This window comes from Anolis sagrei, chromosome 1, assembly GCF_037176765.1.
Source record: "Anolis sagrei isolate rAnoSag1 chromosome 1, rAnoSag1.mat, whole genome shotgun sequence".
NCBI classification, from domain to species: Eukaryota; Metazoa; Chordata; class Lepidosauria; order Squamata; family Dactyloidae; genus Anolis; species Anolis sagrei.
In genome coordinates, this window is record NC_090021.1 from 147,846,220 (window position 1) to 147,874,046 (window position 27,827).

Consider the following 27,827-nt stretch of genomic DNA (forward strand, 5'->3'; position numbering starts at 1 on the left):
GCTCTCGCTTGCTGAGGTGTTCCAGCGAGTGTCTCTGTAGATCTTAGAAAACTATGTCTAGATTTAAGTTGTGATAATGCCGCGATAATGCGGCATGTCGGCATGTCTCATTAAGAGCCACATCCACTGTTTTAATGTGGTGAGATGTGTTCCACACTGGGCATGCATACTCAGCAGCAGAGTAGCATAGCACAAGGGCAGATGTCTTCACTGTATCTGGTTGTGATCCCCAGGTTGTGCCAGTCAGCGTTCGTATGATATTGTTTCTAGCGCCCACTTTTTGCTTGATATCCAGGCAGTGCTTCTTGTAGGTAAGAGCACGGTCCAGAGTGACTCCCAGGTATTTGGGTGTGCTGCAATGCTCCAGTGGGATTCCTTCCCAGGTGATCTTCAGAGCTCGGGATGCTTCTCTGTTCTTGAGATGAAAGGCACATGTCTGTGTTTTGGATGGGTTAGGGATCAGCTGGTTTTCCCTGTAATAGGCGGTAAGGGCACCTAGAGCTTCAGAGAGCTTCTGTTCAACCATCTCAAAGCTCCCTGCTTGAGCAGTAATGGCACGATCATCAGCATAGATGAAACTCTGTCCCTTCTGGCGGTGGCTGGTCATAACATGATACACAGTGGCTGGTCCTAACACGATAAATAAATAAAAATTCTTAACCATAAGGTGCCCTTCCACACTGCCCTATATCCCTGAATATCAAGGCATAAAATCCCACAGTATCTGCTTTGAACTGGATTAGCTGAGTCTACACTGCCACTGTTCAAAGCAGAAAATGTGGGATTGTATTGAGCTGTGTGGAAGGGGAAACACGAGAAGGACAGTCCGGATTAAAGACAATCTTTCTTCTGTGACGAGCAAAAGCACTTTGAAAGGGGACAAGGAGGGAGATCCAAGTGCGCATGCGCAGGGGAAACGGCGCCCCCTCCCTTCCCCGCGCGGCAACGTTCTCTTCCGTCGGCTTCCGGTGACGGAGGGGACTGCGCGCGCAGCCTGAGGCCTGACTTCTTGCCTCGCAGCCGTTTGCCCGTCGCCTCAGCTGCGTTCTCGCCCTCTCTCGCCGCCAAGATGCCGCGGATTATGATCAAAGGGGGCGTGTGGCGCAACACCGAGGTAGGGAAAGCAGTCTCGAACCCGCCACGGCGTTCTCCTCCCGGGGGAGGGTTCTCTCACACGGCTGCGCCCAAAACAGGCTCTTTGCCGCGCTAGGCCAAGACCCTTCAGAGGCACCTCATAAGCCTCAGTCTTCACCCTCCTCAAAAGAAACCCAGTTGAGGCTGCAAGGGGGGGGGAGTACAGAAAAGGGGGTCCCTCCTCAGCATTAGGAAGAACTTCTTGACTGTAATATCTGTTCAGCAGTGGAACTCTCTGCGTCTGAGTGTCTTGGAAGCATAGAAACAGGCTGGATGGCCATCTGCCGGGGCTGCTTTGATTGTGCTTCTCCTGCATGGCAGAATGAGGGTGGATTAGAAGGCCCCTGGGGTCTCTTCCAATTTACGATTCTGTCATTTGCAGCTTTATTTCCTGCTAGTTTGGGTACTCAGCAATGCCCGTGTTATTATTTTATTATTATTATTATTTATTGTTTTTATACCCCGCTGCCATCTCCCGCAGGACTCGGTGTGGCTTACAAGAGGCCAAGCCCAACAACATCATAAAAAACAACAACAGCAAACGATAAATAACTCAAAAAAGCAAAACAATACAATAATGACACAACACATTTTAAAACATAAGGCAGGGCCAAATGTGAAAGTTTTAATAGTTAAAAGCTGGGAAGTTTAAAGGGGATAGGAGGAATGTTTTTGGAAAGGTGGACGTGCAGGCAGTTCTGGATCTCTCATAAAGTGCATTGAGGACATATTGCTAGGATTCCTTATTCTGGGAAGGCACACTGGAACATCCACGTTTTCAAGCTCCTTCTAAAGACTGCCAATGTTGGGGCCTGCCTGATGTCCCTGGGGAGGGAGTTCCAGAGTCGTGGGGCCACCACCGAGAAGGCCCCGTCCCTCTTCCCCACCAATCGCTCCTGTGAAACAGGTGGGATCATGAGCAGGGCCTCACCAGATGAATGAAGAGATCGTGTGAATTCTTATACAGAAATGCAGTCAGGAAAAAGGCTTTTTTTTTTTTTTGATTGTGAGGTAATATCAGTTTGGTCATTTGCAACGCTATTTATTGGGAGAAAAGACCGTCTTTCCTTTTTTTAGAAAATGCATCAAGATATGGGTGAACTACAGTTCCAAAAATCATAGCATTATTTTTTTAAAAATTAAGTTATTACGTTTGCCCCAGCCATAAGTTTTTAAATGCTTGTGTGTTGTTGTTTATTTTTTGTTTATGAGATTTATATTAACTGTTTTTGTATTGATTGTTTTGTTATTGCCTTTGTTTATTGATGTAATGGCTTGGCCTCATGTAAGCCGCACTGAGTCCCTTGGGGAGATGGTAGCAAGGTATAAATAAATTTTTATTATTATTTATTATTATAGGTCAATCACCCCCAACCCTCGCCAGTGTTCAGAATTGACCACGGTGGGTCTGCATGCCAAGTTTGGTCCAGATCCATCATCCATCTGGATATGGTTTTCACTGGATGTGGGTGAACTATAATTCTCGGATTCCAAGGTCATTAAGCCACAAACCTTGCCAGTATTCAAAGTTGGCTGTTTTGGGTCTGTGTGCCAAGTTTGTTCCAGATCCATCATCAGTGCAATTCAGAGTGCTTTCAGGATGCAAGGTGAACTACAACTCCCACCTGGATGGGTCAGTCCCCCCAAATCCCTCCAGTATGTTCTGTTGGTCACCAGAGTTCTGTGTGTCAAGTTTGGTCCAGATCTGTCATTGGTGGGATTGCAGTGGTCTCTGGAAGTGGGAGCCAATTGGAAGTTTGCCACAAACATACAGACCCACCCACATACATATACATACACTTTTATTATATAAATAGATTTGGGGAAATAGAGACCGCATTGAATCTTGAGTGTTATCTGCAAATTTGGTCACCTTATTCTCACTTTTAACTTTAGAGCATCTCTAAATAATAATAACAACACTTTATTTGTACCCCGCTACCATCTCCCCAAGGGACTTGGTGCGGCTTACATGAGGCCGAGCCCAAATACAACAATACAAGCAATAATAACAATACAAGCAATTAAAATAAAACAAAACATGGACAATAAAATAATGCAACATTAACAATAATCTCTAAACATAACAGACCTTTGAGAAATCCACAGGTCCCATTTTCTACAGGAATTGTTTAATGATATGATCTGTAAAACACCTGCAAATGTTTGGTTTGAGGTTTAGATGTGTTTGAAGCACGTTGACTTTAAGATCATCTGGGGAGGCCCTGCTCTTGATCCTGCCTTTATCACAGACGTGTTTGGCGGAGACAAGAGACATGACCTTCTCAGTGGTAGCCCCTCGGCTATGGAACGTCCTCCCCAGAGATATAAGATCAGCTCCCTTCTAATATTCTGCAAAATGGTTAAGACCTGGCTGTTCGAGCAGGCTTTTACTACTGGAGCATGATTAGATGAAAATGTATCATGGAATGTCTGATGATGCAATTGGATCACGATTTCAGTAAGGAGATGTTGAGGACTTATTTTTATAAATATTATGGTTTTTATATTTTTAATGTTGAACTGTTTTATAACTTTTTAAATAATTGTTTTTAACTGTATATCCTGTTATTATGGTATCGAGTTGCTGCCGATTGTGAACCGTCTTGACTTGCCCTTGGCTGAGAAAGACGGTATAAAAACCCAGTAAATTAATTAAATAAATAAATAAAATTGTGTTACTCTTAATTAATTAGTACTTAATTTATTATTTATTTATTTTCAGTATTTGTATACCGCTTTTCTCATTCCGAGGGGGACTCAAAGCGGTTTAGACATAAATAATGGCAAAAATTCAATGCCAATACAAACAATTACAATTATACACTACAATTAGACATACATCAAATTAAAAAATACATCCATGAGCAATAAAACAATAATTAAAACAATAAAACGGTCTCATCCATCAAATAGCTGTTCCAGTCATTGTCTTAATAGAATCAGCAGATCTGTTGATCAGTAAGATATATTTATTTTCTTCATACATTTAAACTTTAGAAAATACTGAAGTATTATATCAGACGTTTTGCTCAGTTCAAGGTAAATTCCTTCTAAAGCCAATATATAGAATAATTTGCTAACTCTTAATTTATTGTGTCTTGGCTGCCACAGAGAGCATATCTGTCCAAAATAGAGTAATTTTCAGATACTACAAGAGACTAGATAAATATATTAACCCAAAAATAAAAACCTCATCAGTATTGGTATTGGAAGAAAATACTGGAAATCCAATGGAAGATTGAATGGAGTGGAAGATTCATATTGTCTTATGCTAGGAAATTCGGGGAGCCACAGCAAGCCTTGATTCACATACTTCTAATTGTTTTGTAATACAAGCTCATGGAGATTTGTTTGCTGTTATTAACAATACTGTAAGCCTGACTATGTTTGTGTTACTTTGTTGTCTTGTCTGAGGAAACACTGCAAGGAATAAAAATGAATACTTCTTGTTTTTAGGATGAAATCCTTAAAGCAGCTGTAATGAAATATGGCAAAAATCAATGGTCTCGTATTGCCTCGTTGCTGCACAGAAAATCTGCAAAGCAGTGCAAAGCCAGATGGTATGTAGCAGCATGTAGTATCTGGGGAAAATTCGAAATGTGTTTTATTAAGCCATTTTGCCTCTCAGCATACAAAGGCCCATGAAGTGATATATAATGTTTGAAGCATTCAATATTTTAATTTGTTGTGTCTTGGCTGCCACAGAGAGCATATCTGTCCAAAATAGAGTAATTTTTAGATATTACAAGCAACTAGATAAATATATTAACTCAAAAATAAAAACCTCGTATTTTATTTACAAATAAAAACATTTGTACAGGTTGTAGTAATCCCTTAAATAGTTAAAACAAACACAGATAATTAAATCAACCAGTGTAGGTAGTCCTAACTTTAAGGACTGAAGGCAAAATAATGTGTTGACTGCTTGTTGAAAGTTCAGAAGGGATGGAGCCAGATTAAGTTCCTTCGGGAAAAAAATTCCATAATTGGAATGCTCTGAAATCCCAATTTAAATCTGAACTCCCAACTGGCAGCTGCTCAACTGCCATATTTTGTATTAATTGTACTTTCTGATCACATTTCAATGACATTAGAATAATCCAAAGTACGGTTGACTCACGAATTGAAGTGGCCAAAAGACATAACAGTTACCTGGCTTTCCTTGGAGCAATACCAAGGTAGAAACTTGATGATTTGAAGGGGGGGGGAATCCCATCCAGAACAGGTTATAATCCCAATTCCAGGTTAACTTTCCTAGCAATTCACAGTACTTCCACCCTCTCTAAATAGAGCATCACTTTATTTAGCCACATGCAATGCTTCATTGTATCCAGACTGTGATTCAGGATGTCTACAGCCTTCTTGATATCTACTGTAAGAGAGGAAAAGCTGAATATCACCAGCATACTATAGTTACTGTCCCCTAACTCTGGGATGACCTTCCTAGCAACTTCGTGTTACGCTAAAAATCATAGGGACTGTTTAAAATTCAGCTACACAACCAAGAAAGTTTCTAGTTGTGTATGCATAGCCTATAGTCGTTTGCAGGGGAAAGAGAGTGCATGTGACTAGGTGTAATGTGTATAACATTTTTTTATTCCATTTATTGAATTTACATCTTGCCTTTCTCCTAAGATAGGATTCAAAACAATCCTCATTTCTGGGCTGTTCTATGTTTTCCGGGCTGCATAGCTATGCTCCAGAAGCATTCTCTCCCAACATTTCACCTGCATCTGTGGCAGGCATCCTCAGAGGTTGTGAGGACTTTACAACCACTGAGAATGCCTGCCATAGATGCAGGTGAAACGTCAGGAGAGAATGCCTCTGGAACATGGCCATACAGCCTGGAAAAGACAGAACAACCCAGTGATTGCGGCCATAAAAACTTTCAACAATCCTCATTTCTACCCTAATTCACATTGTTGGAGAAGGTCAGATTGATTCTGAAAGTTAGAGATAACATTCTTGTAATGCTGGGAGGAGTTCATCTTCCTTGGATAGTGGTATCTTAAGATAAAGTTGTCTTCCACCTTTCTTTTCACAACTACTGAAAATGTAAACATTTTTAAATCTATGGGCACATCATAGTTCTGATGTATTTTTATGTTATCATAAAAGCAAGGTATCTTGATGTCAACTGTGCTTAATTGACAGGAGTTTATGGTTTATGACTCCTTAAAATAATTATTTCAATGTCAACATTTTAAATAAGGTATGAGTGGCTAGACCCAAGTATCAAGAAGACAGAATGGTCACGAGAAGAAGAGGAGAAGTTGTTGCATTTGGCCAAACTTATGCCAACGCAGTGGAGGACTATTGCACCAATTATTGGGAGAACAGCTGCACAGTGTTTGGAACACTATGAATTTCTACTGTAAGTATCTTCTATGATATGAAATGTTTGTTTGTTGTGAGGGTTTCTAGAGGCCATCCCAAACAAGTATGAATTGGGTTTACAGAAAAATCATTTAAATATCATTGTGGAAATGATAATCCCTTTTCTGAAGTTCAAGTCTGATAAACTCAGCTGAGTGCTGCTCTGTTTGTGAGAGCCTCTCGTGTCTTTTTGTCAGAAGTAGGAAGGATGTGTCAAGTTGTTTTGGGATATAATTTGTTCTTTAACTTAGCATTGCTGTTTTATGTCATGTTTGCAGGGATAAAGCTGCACAGAGAGATAATGAGGAAGAAACTGCAGATGATCCACGAAAACTTAAACCTGGAGAAATTGACCCAAACCCAGAAACCAAGCCAGCTAGGCCAGATCCCATTGATATGGATGAAGGTATGCTTGAAGCACTTTCTAAGAAATTGTTCCTTTTTCTTGCTGTGTTATTTATATTAATAGTATCTGCTTTCAGCAATTTGTGTCCTGTATTTTAACTAATCCATACCTAATTTTATGTGGCATGTTTCCCTCATGTAAATTGGGGGTGAGCAACTGTTTGGCTCCAGGTGATTTTTGATCTTCCATTCTGTCAGCCCTAGCAAGTATGAATCATGAGGTTACACACAGAAGGCTGCAGCTGCCTATTCAGTTTAAGTGTTCTCATTCCCAGTGGTATCAAACATTTTTGTACTATAGTTCATTGCTTCTTTCTAATCTTTCTCTGTTCTAGTGTCTTGCATAAGTAGTAATTTTCTTTGACATTATGCTGATAGGGATTTGCCTAAGAAGACCTATGGTTGCAATGGCTGTCAGGTGTTCTTCAACTAATTGCTGACTCAGGAGTGAATATTTCTACAACAAACACATACAATTTGTTTTTATTTACTTCACATGTGTGCAATGGTTAAAAAACACCTTGTACCTTCAGGTATCTTGTGTACAACAAGTGCGAACAGTGACAGTTAAGTAAAATCCATGTCTAGGGTGTAACACCTAAATGGGGAAAAGTCAAGGGGGTGATGTGAATGCATTGTATGGTCTGCAAGTCATTGTATTACACAAAGTTATTTTTTTCAGTTCAACAGTTTGGTTTTCTGTATGCTGCTGAAACAGTGCTGAGAAATATTAATATAATAATTGTATTTACAAATTTTCCAGCTTTTCAGCAAGACCTGTTTCCAGGTTAAAAGTATAAAAGTGGAAAAGGCTAATTGAAAGTTACTGTCTTGATATATTGATATAATGACATTGTATTATGGGAGAAGACAACCTCAAGGGTGATTTAGTCCTGCAAAGTAACACAAGGGATTCCTGATAAATGTTCAGAGGAGACTCATTCTGTATGCATTGCACTTCCAGATGAACTTGAGATGCTTTCTGAAGCAAGAGCTCGGTTGGCTAATACCCAGGGAAAGAAAGCCAAAAGGAAAGCAAGAGAGAAACAGCTGGAAGAAGCAAGGTAGGCATAGTTTATCATAGGCATCTCTGGATGCAGATAAAGAAATTTCTAGTCAGAATTAGATTGAGGCAATATGTTTTGCATCTTTTCAAGTATGTCAGTCCTCTTGCAGGCATGTGTGCTTATAGGCATGCTGTTTATTTTCTAGAAGTTACTGTTTTCTTAAGATTCTGATAGGTTGATATAAAAATAATGTGGGAATAATGGAAAGGAGTCAAGAATCTCAATGAAGTGGTATTGTATTTCATTGTATATCTTCTCCTGCTAATGATGAGTTCGATTTACCAGTTCCATGTATTAAAATACTGCATGTCAGCACACGACAATGCCAATATTTTTAGTTGCTGGAGTTTTTAATTTTGATGTAAAAAACACATTATTGGCAGTGAGTTGATGGGGTAGCCTCGAGCTTGTCAGTGCATATATTCCACATTTATAAGAAGAACCTGAAATGTTCTGGAAGGCTGGTGATGGTTGTTGTTGTGTGTCTACAAGAAGTTTCTGCCCTATACAGCAAAACCAGTACCTCCCAAACCAGCTCCAAACCAACCTAAGAGCCAGTTTAAATGCTCTCAAAGTCAATGTGTATGGAAGTTCCATTAGTTCAATGAGCCTGCTGTTATTTGGGAACTGGGTTATTTGTTGTCTTATCACAGTTCCTGGCATTTATTTGTATCATTTATTACACCTTAGGCGGCTTGCTGCTCTTCAGAAGAGAAGGGAACTTCGAGCAGCAGGGATTGAGATACAGAAAAAAAGGAAAAAGAAACGAGGAGTAGATTACAATGCTGAAATCCCATTTGAAAAGAAGCCTGCCCCTGGTTTTTATGACACATCAGAAGAAAACTACCAGATATTAGATGCGGATTTTAAGAAGCTACGGCAACAGGACTTAGATGGAGAACTGAGATCGTAAGTTGATTACTGATTTGAAAATTGTGTTCAAATGAGCAAAAAGATGCAGAATAAAGACTGTAATAGAAATATTAATGTCAGATCATGAAATCAAGGAATTGGATTAGACCACAAGGCTATTCAGTCCAACCTCTTACAATGCAATCAAAGCACTAATGATATCTGTTTTGAATGGTTACCAAATTTAAGATTTGAAATATTTGGTTTTTATTGAAATACGAGAAGAAAAATAAACAACATAAATTTCTAATCATCATTTTTGTAAAATGGAAATGATCTCTTTTAATGTTAACTACTGTATTTACTCAAATCTAATACCTTTTTTGGCTACGTTATCTTACCAAAATTAGGGTGTGCATTAGATTTTGTAATGTGGTAATCTTAGTGTTCAACCAAAGCCAAAGGGGAAGCTGCCTCTGGAATGCCTGGAATTCCTCTTTGAAGGATCTCATCTCTAATTTTATTGCCATGGTTCAATACTATGCAATACTGGGATTTGTAGTTTGGTGAGGCATCAGCACACTTTGGCAGAGAAGTCTCACCACCTTGTGAAATTACAGCCCCCATGATACCATAGCATTGAACCAGAGCAGTTAAAAGGGATTCATTCTACAACATAGATGCACCCCAAGGTTTTCTTTTCCATTGTTGAAAGCTTTGGTGTTCTGACACATTTATTTTTAAAGAAGGAATTTTAAGTAGACAACAACTGTAGTGAACACTTTTTTTGGCTAAATTGCAGAGAGTTCACTTTTTGCCACTGCGTGTTACATTTCTCATCAAACAACTTTTTTCTTTGGTGAAGCCCCTGATGGCCCAATGAGTTTGCAGTTTCTCAAGTCGCTCCTGACCAAAAAAAAATAAAAATCATTTTTTGGTTTCGGGGTTTTGAAAATTGAAGTGCACATTAGATTCAGTGGCTCATTAAACTCAAATAAATTATTATTCAGAATCTCAAAGTAATAAAATGCCAAATGAAACAGAAAATAAAAGATCTTGGTGCTGCCACTCTGCTTTTATTTTGGCATGGAGGATAAGAAGTGATTTTCTGTATCTTGAAAACCTCACACATTAAAATGGTTCAAATCTTTCTGAATTCATTACTGTTTAAATCAGTTGCTGGCTATTTAGTTAGAGGACCTTTCATATTACTATTTCTAGGGAAAAAGAAGGTAGAGAGCGAAAGAAAGATAAGCAACAATTGAAACGGAAAAAGGAATCTGACTTACCATCAGCAATTCTTCAGACCAGTGGTGTATCAGAGTTCACTAAAAAAAGAAGTAAACTGGTGCTTCCAGCACCTCAGGTAAGATTGAGATTCCATATTTGGTACAAATCACAGTTCTTTTCAACTTAAACTATTGTAGATGTTTATATTTTTTTGTATTTTGTATTTTGAGTTTGAATACACATATGAGAATCTTTTTTTTTATCATGGTTACTTTGATGAATATAGCCGTAAGTGCGTACTTTGTTGTAATGGTGCTCCATGCAGTCATGCTGGCCACATGACCTTGGAGGTGTCTATGGACAACGCCGGCTCTTCGGCTTAGAAATGGATATGAGCACCAACCCCCAGAGTCGGACACGACTGGTCCTAATGTCAGGGGAAAACCTTTACTTTTACCTAATGAATTCCCTCAATTTCTAATATTTCTTCTTTTTGAGGCAGCAGGCCTTCCTGTTTGTGTGAATTTAACTGAGGGAGAAGCATCTCTCTGAAGAAATTTTAATAACATGATCCAAATGTTGTAATTTAAACTTTAAGGATAATTGAGGCAGCTAGAATATTGGTTGAAATCACTGGTGGGAGGGGAATAACAAATTAATTGGCAAATTGATTTTAAACTCTAATTCAGTCTCTGTGACTCAGTCTCTGTGAATTTTCTGATGTCAATGTTGGGGTTTCTCAATGTATTGGGGGATCCTTTTTTCTATAGTGCAAATACTAAATTTATCCCTTTTAAGATTTCAGACACAGAACTTGAAGAAGTTGTAAAAGTTGGCCAAGCCAGTGAGATTGCACGTCAAACAGCGGAGGAATCTGGGATCACAAATTCTGCTTCCAGCACACTGTTGTCAGAATACAATGTTACCAACAACAGCATTGCCCTTCGAACACCCAAAACCCCAGCAGCGCAAGACAGGATCCTTCAGGTGAAGCCTAAATGTAACACAAAATCTCATTTAAAAACTCTCCAGGAACTTCTGAAGTGTTGTTCTTTTCAGGTTCATCCTTTGTTACATTTTTGTGAAGTAACTAGCTACCAATTTTGTATCCTGCTCTCATTTGATACAAAACTGGGCTGGAAAGAAAGAAGAGGTGATATAAACAGAAAGATATTTTTTCCTAAACCAAGTTAATCCTTTATTTAGCCATGCTTTACATCAAGATTTAGGGGCCTTAAACATGAGATGGTTATTCCTGGAAAAAGAAGTGAACCAAGGATATTAGTGAGGATCGTTTTTTCCCATTTGACACTAAATGTGATTAAATGGGATTAGTTATGTTTCAGCTAAAAATAGTAAAATAGTAGTTTCTTACAACTTTTTAGGACTTTATGCATTAACATTATTTGATTGCTGTTTGGAAATTTGAGGAGGGGGGGGGGAGGTTGAATAGGTTTTAGTGCTTTCCAAGTGATTTCAAAGTGTTTGTTTGGGGGGGGGGTCTTCTTTTCCTTCTTTTGGTATCAGTTTGAATACGGAATTTATGGTTTTGAGTTATGATTCATCCATGCTTTGTATGTCTTTCTATATAGGAAGCTCAGAACTTGATGGCACTAACAAATGTTGACACTCCCTTGAAAGGTGGCCTTAATACACCCCTTCATGAGAGTGACTTCTCTGGGATAACACCTCAGAGACAAGTGGTTCAGACTCCAAATACTGTACTTTCCACACCCTTCAGGTAAGTCGGGCTGCTTAAATGTTTGTGTAGATGGAGTTAGAAGTGAACTTCAAGGGCCATCCAGTCCAATTCCCTTCTGCCATGCAGTAACACCCAAAGAAGACCACCACAATTTAAGGCAACATATTCCGATGCCAAATGGCTCTCACTGTCAGGAAGTTCTTCCTAATGTTTGTGTGGAATATTCTTTCGTGTAATTTGAATCTACTGCTCCATAAAAAAGCTTGCTCCTTCCTCAATGTGACACCCTTTCAGATATTTAAAACTCAGTTATGTTCCCTTCTCAGCCTTTTTTCTCCTCCAAGATAAACCTACCCAGCTCCCTCAGCTGTTCCTCATAGAGCTTGGTTTCCAAACCTTTCATCATTTTGGTCGTCCTTCCCTGGACATGTTCCAGCTTGTCAATATCTTTCTTGAATTGTGCCCAGAACTTGATACAGAACTTGATTCAAGGTGAGGTCTGACCAAAACAGAATAAACCAAATCGGGTGTCACCCATCCTATATCTGTGCATTTCATAAGATATAGTACTGTTCTTTTCTTCACTTCTTCACTTCACTTTATTTCTTTTCTCCCTGATGAAGTCCCTTTTGTTAATTTTGGCCCAGCTTTCTAATCTGTTAAGGTTGTTTTGAATTTTGTTCCTGTCTTCTGGAACAATTTGATGTTATCTGCAATTTTAATAAGATTAGTCTGGCATGATGTGTTTTTGAAAAAACCTTGATAACATTTAGTGTATATGGTATTCCTTTCGAAACGCTTGCAGATTGTGTCTTTAATGATTTGCTCCAGATCTTTCCTGGAATTAATGTCAGACTGAATGGGTTGTCAGTGTTTGGGTCCCCCCCCCCCCCTTGAAGGTGTGGTCAACATTGGCCTTTTTCCAATCTTCTGGAACTTCTCCTGTTCTCTAGGAACTCTAAAAAAGGATTGTCAGTGGTTCTGAAATTATTTCTCTCAGTTGTTTTCATAGCCTTGAATCTCGTAAATCTGGCCCTGATTTACGTGCAGATTACCTAGATATTCCTGTACTGCCTCTTTACTTATTCTGTATTGTATTTCCCCTACTGCATCCTCTGCTCCATCCTTCCCAAGTTGGGCACTGTTACCTTTTGAGAGAAGACTGAGGCAAAGAAGGTGTAGAGTAGGTGTGCCTTTTCTCTGTCCCTTTAGTATTTCACTATCACCTCTACACAGTGGCCTTATCATGTAGTGGATCTTGCAGGAAAAGGGAGACTGGTGACTTAGATAGAAGTCTCCATATTCCTACTTTAGTTATGGACATAACTTAAATGTCCTTTCATTGTGTTTAACCTTGCAAGCAAACCTGAGCTTATTCTGTTGTTTGCCTTTCTAACTTTATTCCTATAGCCCTATATATATGCTGGCTATTAGTTTTAATTGCCCTTTGGTCTCCTGGAGCCCTAGTCAAACATTCACACTGCACAACTCTAAATGTAATGTTGGGTTAACTTTAGAGAGGTACACACAAATTCTGCTACTTCCCTCAAGTATATTGTATGTATTTTAGGACACCTGTTCATGGAGCTGAAGGCCTGACACCTCATTCTGGAATGACTCCAAAGCCAGTGGTGGGAGTGACTCCAGGCAGAACTCCACTACGGGATAAACTGAATATTAATCCTGAAGAGGGAATGGTAGATTATAGTGATCCATCATATACAAAACATTTGGTAAGTATGAAATTATTGTAATGACATAGCCTGCCCTGTGTTATTTAATAAATGTAGGCTCTTCCTCTATAGATAATGGTTTGATTTTGTGGTCATAGTTACTGACCCAAAATAGGTGTGAAAAAAGAAGTCTTGAAAACCTGAATTTTGGAAAGAAAGAAAAAAACCAAACTAAACAAGTGCTGATGAATGCAGGGGTTTTCCTATCAAATAAATGTGACACTTTTTATTTTTAGCTTTCCCCAGAAAATTGGGGTACTGGTGTACAATGGAACAGACCATTCTTTTCAAGATGGCAAACAAAGAAACAAAATGTGACTCATAAGTAAAAAGAAAACCAATGCTGGGTAATATTTTTCATTAGGACCAATAAAGTGATAAATAAGTGGAACCTCTCTTATTCTACCATAATAATGGTACTAGGAGAAGGTTATATTTGTCAACAGAAGGTCAGTTTGGTAAAGGTTGCAGGTAAAAAGTATTACCATCAGTGATTTTTGCTTTTTCAAGGTAGCTTGTTTGTTTTAGGGAAGTATGTGTGTTTTTTAGAATCTGAGCATATTTGCATAAGTTTCTGACAAGTGGTCCTGGCTTTTTCTTTTTCCAGTTTGTGTAGCTGTCTAAATCTTTACAATTATAGATTGTTGGCTATCAATTCTTATGTAGGTATTGTATATCTTATGTATATTTACTGTATGTCTCATACTACTACTGTGATCAGAAATGGATAAAAGAAATCCCAGAATTATTTAGAGCTGCCCTTACAGCTTTGATTAATCAATTGAGAAATAAATCTTACTGTGTTCGATAATTTGTTCAGAGTAAAGCAAAATTACAAATACAAATAATTAATCTTATCGAGGAGGCAAAAACGTAAGCGTTTGCTCTTATTCATGTTAAATAAACATTTATCTTTTATTTAATTCATTAACTTACTTTAACAGGAACGAGAATCCCGTGAAAATTTGCGCTTAGGGCTTATGGGCCTTCCATCTCCAAAGAATGACTTTGAAATAGTTCTACCAGAAAACGCTGAAAAGGATCTTGAGGATCGTAACATAGATGATACACATATAGAAGATGCGGCTGATATAGATGCTCGCAAACAGGTGGGAATGCATTTTTAATTTGTTTTTAAATAGCAATATGGGGGTAGTTGAGAACATTCTAGAAATGAATAGTTCATAGGACAAGACATTTATAAGCAGTCGTAATGTGTTCTCCTATGCTATTTATGAGCTTACCTGAGAGCAATAGTTCTTAAGGAAGGTATATTATTATTAATTTATGATAATAATTTATGTGAAACAGAGAGGTAGCCACTGTAATTGAGAAGAATGTAGAGAATGGCCGGAGGTTTAGCCCAGATGATAAATCACCAGCAACTAGAAGATCTGTCAACCAAAGGTTGCAAGTTCGAAGCCTCGAGTCAGCGCGAGCAGTCGATTGTCAGCCCTGCTCACTGTTTACCTAAGCGGTTCGAAAACAGCTTTAGCTGGAATTAGAGAAATTGGGTACCGCTAAAAGCGGGGGAGGTATTTTACGATGCCATAAAGAAAGATCAGAAAACGCTGGGTGACCAAAAAAGAAAGAGGAAGTCCTGGTAGCTCTTCGTCATACAGAATGGAGCAACAGCACCCCCAGTGGCTGGACTCGCCTTCCTTGGCACCAAAAAACAAACAGCTGGACACTGCATCAACAACACCTCCTTTCTGTTCTGTCAGTCTGTGTATTGTCTATACAAAAACAGCATTGAATATTTGCTGTGTATGTGTGCAGTTATCCGCCATGAGTCCCCTTCGGGGTGAGAAGGGCGGAATATAAATAAAGTGTTGTTGTTGCTATTATTACTACTATTATTATTGATAAATGTTGTAAACTAGAAGTGCAGATATTTCACAGCCCCTCAGCATGCCCCCGTCTATTTTCTTATTTCTAAAAAACCAAAACACTACCCTATTCTGTGAGGAGTGTGAGAGGTGTTATTGCAACATTTGAACACCCCCCCCCCCCCCGGCCAGCTGTTTTAAGCTCAGGACATATCCTAATTTTACAAGCAAGTAAAGTCTAAAACAGTGTAGTAAAAGCCGAAAGAACATTGCATATTTAATTTTTTTATAAAAACTTATAGTATAATATCTGAAGATAAAAGGGTGCAAAAGAAAGGGGCAACCAACAGTGCTTAAGAGCATCCCAACTTAAGAGCATTTTGAGTTAAGAGCAGTCTCGACCCTTGTTTTGCTTTGACATAAGAGCAGCATTTGGGTTATGGTCTAGAGCAGGAGGGAGCGCTAGGGCTTCAAGGGAGCAGCCTCCATGCCTCATGTTCTTCTTCACTTTGGGAGATTGCTGTCTGCTTTGTTCTTGTCCACTTGGAGGAACTTTGGGTTAGTTGATTTTGTGTGGTTTTGCTCTTAATATGTTTGGCTTCATAATGAGAGAGGAGAGAGAACAAGAGAGGAAGGGAGGCTGGAATACTCTATTCTAGGATTTGTCGCATGGTGATGTTATCTTATTTTTTCATCTTTTGATTTCCATCAAGACTCTTGCTTTAGCAGAGTCTTGTGATTTTGTAATTTATTATATTTTATACATTATTGTTGATAGGCTTGGGCTGTTATACAACTTAATCTCAGATGTTTTCAATGTCTTTCTAGACCATTCGAGAACTTGAGCGTGTAAAGGCACTGAAGCGGATGCACAAAGCAATTCAGAAAGATCTTCCAAGACCTTCAGAAGTACGTATTCGTTGATTCTAATAAAATACATTTAAATCAAGATATGTTTTGCTGTTAGTAAAATGTCTAAAGAACATTTGTAAGTCACAATACAGGAGACAATGGATGGGTTAAATGTATTTGTTATTACTTTGTATGTTTAATGTACATACATCAGATAGGATCCAAGATCGCTTATAACAATAGAATAAGAAAATGATATAAAAGTCTCATTTAAAAGACATAACAATAAAGATAGGTGCAATACAAGCAACATATTAAAAGCCCATTTGCACTAGTCTTTAATAATCAGATGCTTCTTTGAGGAATAGTGAAGATAACAGTTTAAGGGCCCCTAGCTCAGTGTTGGGGTCCTGAAAAGTTGGGCAGTAGTAAAAGTTTCCTGAATACCACTTAATGGCTTTTTTAGAAATTTATACAAATCTGTTGTGCTATGTTTACAGTGGACTCTGTAGAAGTTGTTTCAGATGTACTTTGTATCGAGGAGATTCAGCCTGTTTTGCAAGCCTTGTAAATGCAGATTTGTTATCAGTAAGTTTCCAAAGAGTGAGTTACAGTATTCCAAATTGGAATGCACTCAAGATGTGTCACTATAGAATAAATAACTTTAAAAGGACTGCACAACCTGTGCACCCCCCAGTTGTTTTGGCCTCAAACTCTCAGAAGCCTTTGCCAGCTTGATTATACAAGGAATTGGACAGACAGAGTGTTAACTGTGCTGGCAGCCTTTGAGACCCTTGACTATGGAATGGAGTTGCAAGACAATGTGAATCAATGGCTCTGTTCCCTCCTAGAGGGACAAATGCAGAAAGTGTGCTATGGGAATTCTTTGCAATGTGTTGACAATTGGCCTGTGAAATCCCTCAGGGTTTCGTGTGTTTTGTCCCCCATGCCATTTAGCATATACATGAAATCAACGTCGGCCTAAAGACATGCAAATAGAATATTATTTGAGAACACAGAAATTCTGGACCACTCTTAACAACCGCCATGTTAGACTACACAAAAAAGCCATTGAAATCCACAAGCATGTGGACAATTTCAACAGAAAGGAGGAAACCATGAAAATGAACAAAGTGTGGCTACCAGTAATTTTTTTTTAAAAAAAAACTCTACAATTAGGACAGTAAAGAAAGAACAACACTCGAAAAAAGGGGAAATTCCAGACAGGAAACAAACTGGGCCAGCTGATACCTTCCATCAAAGGATAACCACAGGCAGCAACCAGCTAGGGTTTGAAACTCCAAGGCAATTCAATCCGAGACTTACTTGCTTTTCGGGAAGTCTGTAAAGCTTTTGATGGGTGAACAATCCGGGCTATCCCTGTTCTCGCTGCCTATTGTTATTGTTATGGTCATTTTAAAACTAATTGTATTGTTTTAATCTGTTTCTGTAAACCGCTCCGAGCCAAATTGGGAGTAGCGGTATACAAATTGAATGAATGAATAAATAATAATAATAATAATCAATCTGGCCAATTGCAACATTCACACTTGCTTCAAACAGACAAGAGTTCTTTCTCTGATCCCGGACATTCCACAGATATATAAACCCCACTTGCCTAGTTTCCAACAGACCCCTCAACCTCTGAGGATGTCTGCCATAGATGCGGGCAAAATGTCAGGAGAGAATGCTTCTGGAACATGGCCATACAGCCCGGAAAACTCACAACAACTTTATTCTTGTATCCTGCCACCATCTCCCCGAAGAGACTCGGGGCAGCTTACACACGGCACAAGGTGCCTAAAAACAGAACATAAAATAGTATAAAATGCAATAGAGTAAAACACATAGGCATATAAAACAGCAACTAAGACTCAATAAAACTGCGCTCATCAGCCAATGGCAGCAAGCTACTATAAATGTGGCCAGTCTGTAAACAATAGGACAGAGTTGTAACAATGGGAAAAGGGCATGGTGATGAAGTGCAAGGCTGTGTAACTATTGTGCAGGACAACTAGGGACTAGGCATTCTCAAAAGCTTGTTTGAATAGCCAGGTTTTTTTCCTGTTTTACAGTTTAGTTATATTTTAACTGTAACCTCTTATATAAGTAGATGTAAAATATGTGCTCTAAGATGTGTATTTTAAATTATTGCTTTTTTTTGCTCTTATTGATGTTATTTAATATGTTCTTACTGGTTTTATACAGTTGCTTGTATAATTGATTGTTCTATACTATTTACTTGTATTATTTATTGTACTGTATGGCATTGAATATTTGCCTTTTCATGTTCTAACCCCCCCCCCCCCCTTTGAGTCCCCACGGGGAGATGGGGCCGGATATAAATAAAGTGTTATTGTTGTATTTACAGGACAAAGCACAAAGATAAAATATGAACAGTATTAGTTGGTATGTTGCAGAGACTAATTGTATATATGTATGTTTTGGCTTAGGTAAATGAAACCATATTAAGACCTTTAAATGTAGAGCCACCACTGACGGACTTACAGAAGAGTGAAGAGTTGATTAAGAAAGAGATGATCACCATGCTTCACTTTGATCTTCTGCATCACCCTTATGGAGAGCTTCCTGGTAGCAAAAAACCAAAAGTCCCTGGATTTGGATCAAGTAGTGCAGAACACATGTCTTACCTTGAATACAGTCCTTATGAGAAGTTTTCAAAGGATGATCTCAAGAAGGTACATATTTTTACACCATTTATGTTCATTTCCCTACCCTTGGTAGCATAATATTGTATTTTGCAAAAGGAGCACTTTCAAAACAATCAGATAATCTCTAAAGCATGTATCTGGGAGTATTTGAAAATACTTCTGGCGGTTCTTCGTGGTCTCTGTGAATTAAACAAATGTGTTGTTCTGGGCCTGCACAGAGCACCATCCAGAATCCTTTGGATGCTACAACCTTAACAATTCTGTCCTAAGCCTTAGTTCCTTTTTGTCCCTAGCAATAGCAGCACCTAAGTGACCTTTGGGATTTCTTTTTCTTCAGTTTCTTTTTTCCTATTTTTTAAAAATTACTTTATTAATTATTTGACACAAACTAATATACATGGAGAAAATATGCATTCAAAAATAATGAAACGCGTCTAGATTTGTATTCAAATGGCAACTTGTGCAAAATAAAGATAACATACTTTACCATTCACTCGAATTAAGACATTTTCAAAGCAAAAATCCATACTAACTATTCCTAACTAGAATTATTGGTTACTATGTTTTAGGAAAAACTGTTTTCATCTGGAGAATAGCAATAGTGCCACCAGCTACTCCCCTCCCATATCATATGCAAATATTCTAATGTATTTTTTATATAAAAAAAAACTCCTTGCAAGGCAGGGAATATTGTTGTCCAGTTAGGCAGGAGCAGACACAACTTTCAGCAAAAAGAAAAGTGTCTCCTCCCACCTAATAGGGCATTGCCCTCCCAGAGTTCTTCAGAACCCTCCCATTGGCTTGGAATATTCCCTATTTCTATTTGGTGGGTTTCAACTGGGGTGATGGCAGCATTCATTACATTTGGAGATGGATTCCTTTATGTGTCATCTGTAGAGCTGCTATTTGATGACCAAAGAGACACAGTTACAGTTAAGCAACCTGTCAATTATTTTGTAATCTCTAATAAACTATTTCATGTTAAGAAATTGTTGAGGTTATTCCTGGAATCCCTGCAGAAATGTCGAAGGAACCAATATAGTCTCGGAACAAGTGCATGGAAATTAAATTAGAGAAAAATATCAGAGTTGTTTACATTAATTACCTTTAAGCTTTTAAAATCCAGAATCCATTTTGATGACTTTTTGTAGTCCCGTCAACACAAGTGGAATCTGACCCGTTTTCCACATTTCCCGATTAAAGGGCCATCTCTTTGAATTGGTGTGTGATTCCAAAATGGATTTGGAATCATGGGCTAAAATCCAGTTGGCACTCCCAACTAGAACAGAGCTAGTGAAATTTATGAAAATGCTCCTTTGAATTACACTTTTGATCATTCAAGCATAGCAGGAGAGTTAAAGTTATAATGATAAATTGTTTGTTTCTGACAGGCTGAGGAACTCTTGGCTCAAGAAATGGAAGTGGTGAAGCAAGGAATGGGGCATGGAGAGCTTTCCAGTGAAGCTTACAGCCAAGTGTGGGAGGAATGTTACAGTCAGGTATTATTCCTCCCAGGACAGAATCGTTACACACGTGCAAACTTAGCCAGCAAAAAAGATAGAATTGAGTCACTTGAGAAGAGATTAGAGGTTAGTATAACTACTTGTTTTTTCTCTCTGATTTTGTTGTCAGTGTTTATTACTGTGCATTTGAGAAAACAAATTAAATAAAGTGGTAGAAAGACATTATGGGGCAATAGTAAGAGAGGAGCAAAGATGCAAATTTATTGCATCATACAATGCCTTGCTGTAGAACACCAACCAGGAGCAAAGGAGGAGAAATGTGGGTGACAAGTATCTAATCCAGTGGTTCTTAAAATGTGCTGCATGGAGCCCTTTGGGCTCTGTGCATACTTAGGAGCTCTGTGCTTTCCTCCTCTCTCCTCCTCCTCCTCCAAGTTTTCCCTCCTCTTTCCAGCTCCTCCATGCCCTCCCCAAATGCCCCCACCTCCCTGGCTGTGAAAAGTCTTTTTTCCTCCCTGCCCAGATCCTTTCCCCAAAATCCTATTTCCTTGCTTGCTTCCAAAATCCTATTTCCCTCCCACTGCTCAGGGTGTGCATTGAGTCTTCTTTTTCTGCATGGCAGAAGGGAGTTGAACTGAATGGTTCCTGTGGCTTCTGCTATTATTATTGCCATTATCATTACTACTACTACTACTACTACTACTATTATAAAGCCAGGATGGCCATCTGTTTGAAGGGCTTTGATTGCGCCTTTTCTGCATGGCAGAAGGGAGTTGAACTGGATAACTCATGTGGCTCCTGCTATTATTATCCATCCATGTGCCACCGGCCCAGCTCATCTGTCAAATTTTAAAATGCAGTGCGTCAAAGCTTTGCCCATGCCTGTGATAGATAGATAGATAGATGATAGATAGACAGACAGACACACACACACACACATTATATAATATAATATTAAAACATTTCCTGGGGCTCCACGAGAAATTTTCGCTCCGCGGCTGAAAAAGTTTGAAAATCCCTGATCTAATCACTTGAATTCCACTATTGTGCAGTTCTCTCCCACTGGCACACATGACCCTGATTCTCTAGTCATTCGCATTAGGGGTAGGCCATGAGGTTTGCATTGCTGGAGTTGATCTCAATCTAATGTAGCCACGGGTATTTTCTATTTTATCATCAAGCATAGATTATGGCTTTGAAAAAAAATTCATAGACCTTCATCTTAACCATTAGGGAGGCTCTGCCCATTTCTCCTACACACAAAGGCAAAATTATAAAGTGTGTGTTATGATATCTGGATTAAGTTTTCATACTTTAAACTGGTTCAGTTAAACTTGAATTTCATTGTCAACCATAATATTAAAAATGACTCTTAATAACTGATTAAACTACATTTTCCATGCATTTTAGAAATGACATCATCTACACATTACTTAAATAAATTGAATTTTTGTAACTATATTTCTTTCTGTGCCCATTGAGCCTCAATTCCCCAAGAGTTCCTTTTTTGTCCATGTCTTCTGATCATTCTTTTTTCTTGTCTTGAGTTTGGACCTCCTTCTCTTATGTTACTGTTACAAATTCCAGAAAACCTATTTTATTTATTTGAAACCATCAACTTTGGCATTGTTTTCCAAAAACAAAAGGTTCATGTGAATAGCCTCAACTTATGTACTTGCCTCTGTCTGTGACAAAAAGAATTTAGCAATATAATAGTTTTTTTGTGCCTGAGTTATAGCTCTTTCAGTCATGGTATGAATCTGCTTAATCTTGACCATGCTCAGTGTTTGTGTACATTATTCTGTCTGCAGATTAACAGAGGCCACATGACTACAGAAGCTAAGAGGGCTGCCAAAATGGAGAAAAAGCTAAAGATCTTGCTTGGTGGTTATCAGTCCCGAGCAATGGGACTCATAAAACAATTAAATGACTTGTGGGACCAAATTGAGCAAGCTCACCTTGAATTGCGCACATTTGAGGAATTAAAGAAACATGAAGATTCTGCTATTCCAAGGAGACTGGAGGTAGGTCTGTTGGCGATCTGAAAGGAGAATGAGGAGTAAAAATATATTGGGTTATGACAGGATGCTACATACACACACACACACATTGAGGATAAGAGTTATGTTTTATTTACTTTTCTTATGTTTCTTTCCAACATCCATGAGGTGTCTTCTTTCTTATTTGTGATTGTTTGTTTTATATAAACTATACTAGCTGTCCCCTGCCACGCATTGCTGTGGCCCAGTCTGTTGATCTGGAAAATAAAGTAACGAGAAAGTGTTAGTTTCTAATATATGTAATTTTTTGTGCTTGTGGGTAAACAGTATTTCTTGCTGTTTCTTTGTCAGTGTTGATGTGGAGAGTGTCTGGTTTGCCCATCCTGGAACATGCAACATATCATTGTCCTTCTTTAGGGGTCCCTTTCAAATCTATGATACTATATCTCTCTGTGTGTGAATCATATCTATCTATATCTATGGCTGGATGGCTCTTTGTCAGGAGGCCTCTGATTACGTTTTGTTGCCCTGATGAAGGGAGTTGGAATGGATGGCCTTAAATATTTTCTGTTGGTCATGGGAGTTCTGTGTGGGAAGTTTGACCCGATTCTGTTGTTTGTAGGGTTCAGAATGTTCTTTGATTGTAGGTGAACTGTGAATCCCAGTGACTACAAATCCCAAATGTCAAGGTCTATTTCCCACAAACTCGTATCTGTGATCATATTTGGGCGTATTGAGTGCTTGTGCCAAGTTTGGTCCAGATCCATAATTGTTTGAGTCCACAGTGCTCTCTGGATGTAGGTGAACTACAACTCCCAAACTCAATGTCAATGTCCACCAAACCCTTCCGGTATTTTCTGTTGGTCATGGGAGTTCTGTGTGCCAAGTTTGGTTCAATTCCATCATTGATGGAATTCAGAATGCTCTTTGATTGTAGGGGAACTATAAATCCCAGCAACTACAACTCCCAAATGACAAAATCATAATTTTTTGAGTGATGATCACTCTTTGTGTTGTGAGACGTTTTGTTGCCAAATTTGGTGTGATTTCGTTCATTGGTTCTTTTGTTTTTAAGGTACTCATTATGCATAGAGCATTTATACATAGATAGATTTAAAAATACTTTTCACGGCTGCCTCCACAACATTCCTGAAAGATTTGCTGTCACATTATGGAGAAATGGTTACCTACCAAAGCCCTTTTCAGTACTTGCTGTGTCTTATACATTATGAACCTGAGACATAGATTGTTTTATTTACACTTGTAGGTGGCATTACTTAACTGTGGGAAAATTGGTTTTACTTTATGTTTAGTTGAAATCCTTATATAGCACCTTTGTGAACCAAATTTATTGTATTTATTATTGCAGTGTCTAAAAGAAGATGTTCAGAGGCAACAGGAGAGAGAGAAAGAGCTTCAGCAGAGATTTGCAGAATTCATGCTGGACAAGGAAACTTTTCAGTCAAAATATTAAGTTCCACATCTTGCTTAAGCTATTGCTGGTAATATTTTTTTAAATGCTGTAGACATGTTTTGCCACCCTGGTCTCACAAATAAAGCATCCATATTTACTGTCAAGTGTTATAATAGATTCAAATAGATTCAGTACACCTTGTGCTCATGTTTTTTCTCTCTTTAGAATGAGATATAGCCAGAATGGAATCCATACACTATAATCCAGCAAGAATAATTTGTCCAGCACCTGGGATTGGTTATATAGTGATCACCGTTGATTCAGGCCATTTGTGTGCCTCTTAAAATGGATATTGTGACATTAAAATAAACGTATTTTATTTGGTCACATCATTTGCGAAAGTTACTGTTTCCTTGTGTTCTTAGTTTTTTGACATCATTTAGATTTGTAAATAGTATACAGTTATGGTCTGTGTAATGTGAATCTGAGATGTAAGGCAAAGTGTTAAAATGCGTTTAGACCTTCATTGGAATTTTAAACTTCATTTAACAACTTGCTGATAATCATGGAGCTATTTCCAAAAGATCCGAAAGCTATCCGTAATTTTTTTTATAGGAATGAAATAGAAAGGTGCTGATGAAATGCATTCTTTTGGTATAAAATGCAATTTTCCAAGTTCTGTACTGAAGTGATTTGAGAAATTTTGGTTGTTTTGATCTGTGCATAAAATTCTAACCAAAAATCTGCTGTCACCTATTACTATTTTTTTTAAAATGGTACCTTTGGAAACAAAACGGTTACAGTTATTAAGGTACATATGCAAAGAATGCACCCTGAGAACCAAACAAACTCACGAAATTAAAAATGGAAGAATTAGAGTAGCTCTAAAGACTTAGAGAAGAATCTATTGGGAAGCTCCTTTTGCTCCCATTCATTCAAGAAGGCCTATGCAACAGAACATCCTGAAAGACTAAGCAGAAGTTCAGATAGAAGGGACCTGCAAAAAAAACTCAACATTATTTCAATCGGCGCCAGCAGAAAAACTGTTGGCAAAGTGAATGATTTGACTATATTAATTAAATATTTATTGGTCATATCTTGAAGATGTATTTGATAAAAACATTGATTGCACATAAGGCCACTGAGATCAACCTGAGTCCAATTGTACTTTGACTCTATAGAAGCACACACCCAAATAACTTTTGGCAGGTTGTTGAGAAAACCTTTATTCCTGAATGCCTATAAATTTCGCTTCTGTAAGATAAAAATAAGATCTTGATTAAAAATAAATCATGACATTAAATAGAAAATTGGTCTACCATAGGCATGGACAAACTTTAAATGAGGCCCACATGCCTGGCCAGAACGCGGGGGGGGGGGGGGGGGAGGGCAGGGGGAGTAAAGGTTAGTTTTCATGGGGAGATAGCCCCAGGGGGAGATCTTCACTCACGGCTGTGTGAGGCTCTCAGGAGAGCTTTCCTATAAGAAAAAAAAAAGATCAATTCAGACTTTTAAACAACTCCCTGAAATAGGAATGTTTCCTCATGCAGCTTCTTCTTGTCGTTGACATCTCTCTTCTCTGCCAATTCTTATACTAAGTTTGACCACCAGATGGCTATAGGAGACCAGAACTTTGACTGACGGTTGAGTCTGTCTGTACTTTAATGTCAGGGGGGCATAAACTTTGCTGTCTATTTTAAACCTTGGAATGAATAGACTTCACTGTCTACCTCATACCTTTGAATGAAAACCAACTTTGTACATATTATGAATATTTACAAGTTAGTATGAAGTAGCAAGACACTTTGGCAAATATAAAGATACCTATCCCTGGTAAATTGCAAATACGGTGCCTCTTTTTCTTATGCCAAGACTAGGGGTTGAATCATGTGTCCTGGAAATCTTTTGACTACAGCTCCAATAACTCTGGTGTCTTTTCTTCAAACATACCTTGAATGTTCCTCTTGTTATTTGTTTTTCCTAGATGCTGATGTTGACAAAAACATGTTCACTTGTGTGGTGCCTTCTGGTTAAATTTATCTGGGTGAATCATGCAAAGTGTCAGGATTTTTAAATTCTACCCTTTTCTTCCCTTCATTCCCATCATTTATTACCTCATCATGAATCATGCATCTAAACCAGTGGTTCCCAACCTTTTTTTGACCAGGGACCACTTGTTCTATCTTCTTTTTTTGCTCTTCTGTTCCTTGATACAGAACATATGCCATCCAGTAGTCTCCATCTGCTTGTCCACAGAAAATCATATTTAATAAGCCACGACACTAGAAGAGGGCTTCATGAGACCAGTCGCTCTCGTTGCAATGGTGTAGTAACGATGAGGCTGCGGACCATATTTCAGTTCTTGTGGACCACTGGTGGTCCACAGACCACAGGTTGGGAACCGCTGATCTAAACCTACTGGTCTGGCTTAGATTTGTCTTCAGGAATATAGGTGTGTTATACTAGCTGTTTAAAGTCCCCTACAACTTGATAACATTCCTAGCGAATATACAGTGGAAGTGAAGAACAGATTTGAAGGACTAGATTTAGTAAACACAGTCCCAGAAGAACTATGGACAGACGTCCGCGACATTGTTCAGGAGGCAGCAACAAAGTACGTCCCAAAGAAAAAGAAAACCAAGAAGGCAAAATGGTTGTCTGCGGAGACACTGGAAGTAGCCCAAGAAAGGAGGAAAGCAAAAGGAAACAGTGATAAGGGGAGATATGCCCAGTTAAATGCGCAATTCCAGAGGTTAGCCAGAAGAGATAAGAAACTATTTTTAAATAAGCAGTGCATGGAAGTGGAAGAAGACAACAGAATAGGAAGGACAAGAGACCTCTTCCAGAAAATTAGAAACATTGGAGGTAAATTTCAGGCAAAGATGGCAGGGACCTAACAGAAGCTGAAGAAATCAAAAGAAGGTGGCGAGAATATACAGAAGATCTGTATAGGAAGGATAATAATATCGAGGATAGTTTTGACGGTGTGGTGAATGAATTAGAACCAGACATCCTGAGGAGTGAGGTTGAATGTGCCTTAAGAAGCATTGCTAACAACAAGGCAGCAGGAGACGATGGGATCCCAGCTGAACTGTTTAAAATCTTAAAAGATGATGCTGTCAAGGTGATGCATGCCATATGCCAGCAAATATGGAAAACACAAGAATGGCCATCAGACTGGAAAAAATCAACTTATATCCCCATACCAAAAAAGGGAAATGCGAAAGACTGCTCAAACCTCCGTACAGTGGCCCTTATTTCTCATGCCAGTAAGGTAATGCTGAAGATCCTGCAAGGAAGACTCCAGCAATACATGGAGCGAGAGTTGCCAGATGTTCAAGCTGGGTTTAGAAAAGGCAGAGGAACGAGAGACCAGATTGCCAATATCCGCTGGATAATGGAGAAAGGCAGAGAGTTTCAGAAAAACATCTATTTCTGCTTCATTGACTATTCTAAAGCCTTTGACTGTGTGGATCATAATAAATTGTGGCAAGTTCTTGGTGGGATGGGCATCCCAAGCCACCTTGTCTCTCTCCTGAGGAATCTGTACAAGGACCAAGTAGCAACAGTAAGAACTGACCACGGAACAACAGACTGGTTCAAGATTGGGAAAGGCGTACGGCAAGCCTGCATACTCTCACCCAACCTTTTTAACTTGTATGCAGAACACATCATGCGATGTGCGGGGCTTGATGAATGCAAAGCTGGGGTGAAAATTGCTGGAAGAAACATTAACAACCTCAGATATGCAGATGACACCACTCTGATGGCTGAAAGCGAGGAGGAGCTCAGGAGCCTTCTAATCAAGGTGAAAGAGGAAAGCGCAAAAGCTGGGTTGAAGCTAAACGTCAAAAAAACCAAGATTATGGCAACAAGAATGATTGACAACTGGAAAATAGAGGGAAAAATGTGGAGGCCATGACAGACTTTGTATTTCTAGGTGCAAAGATTACTGCAGATGCAGACTGTAGCCAGGAAATCAGAAGACGCTTACTTCTTGGGAGGAGAGCAATGTCCAGTCTCGATAAAATAGTAAAGAGTAGAGACATCACACTGGCAACAAAGATCCGCCTAGTCAAAGCCATGGTATTCCCT

At 38.8% G+C, this 27,827-nt stretch overlaps 1 protein-coding gene across 1 annotated transcript; it reads left to right on the top strand.

Moving 5' to 3' along the window:
• Positions 1-969: 969 nt before the first annotated feature.
• CDC5L (cell division cycle 5 like) lies at positions 970-24,124 on the top strand. Its single transcript, XM_060785503.2, has 16 exons — positions 970-1,114; positions 4,594-4,697; positions 6,350-6,511; positions 6,792-6,919; positions 7,883-7,982; positions 8,676-8,894; positions 10,059-10,203; positions 10,866-11,054; positions 11,660-11,808; positions 13,340-13,502; positions 14,447-14,611; positions 16,160-16,240; positions 18,637-18,882; positions 20,247-20,444; positions 22,130-22,342; positions 23,688-24,124. The coding sequence occupies exons 1-16, from the start codon at positions 1,070-1,072 to the stop codon at positions 23,790-23,792; spliced, it is 2,412 nt and encodes an 803-aa protein (XP_060641486.2). The 5' UTR covers positions 970-1,069; the 3' UTR covers positions 23,793-24,124.
• The last annotated feature ends 3,703 nt before the right edge of the window (positions 24,125-27,827 follow it).

Coding starts and splice junctions, on each gene's coding strand:
- CDC5L (XM_060785503.2), top strand. CDS start 1,070: ATGCCGCGGATTATGATCAAAGGGGGCGTGTGGCGCAACACCGAG. Junction 6,920..7,882: donor TCCCATTGATATGGATGAAG/GTATGCTTGAAG, acceptor TTGCACTTCCAG/ATGAACTTGAGATGCTTTCT. Junction 11,055..11,659: donor CGCAAGACAGGATCCTTCAG/GTGAAGCCTAAA, acceptor CTTTCTATATAG/GAAGCTCAGAACTTGATGGC.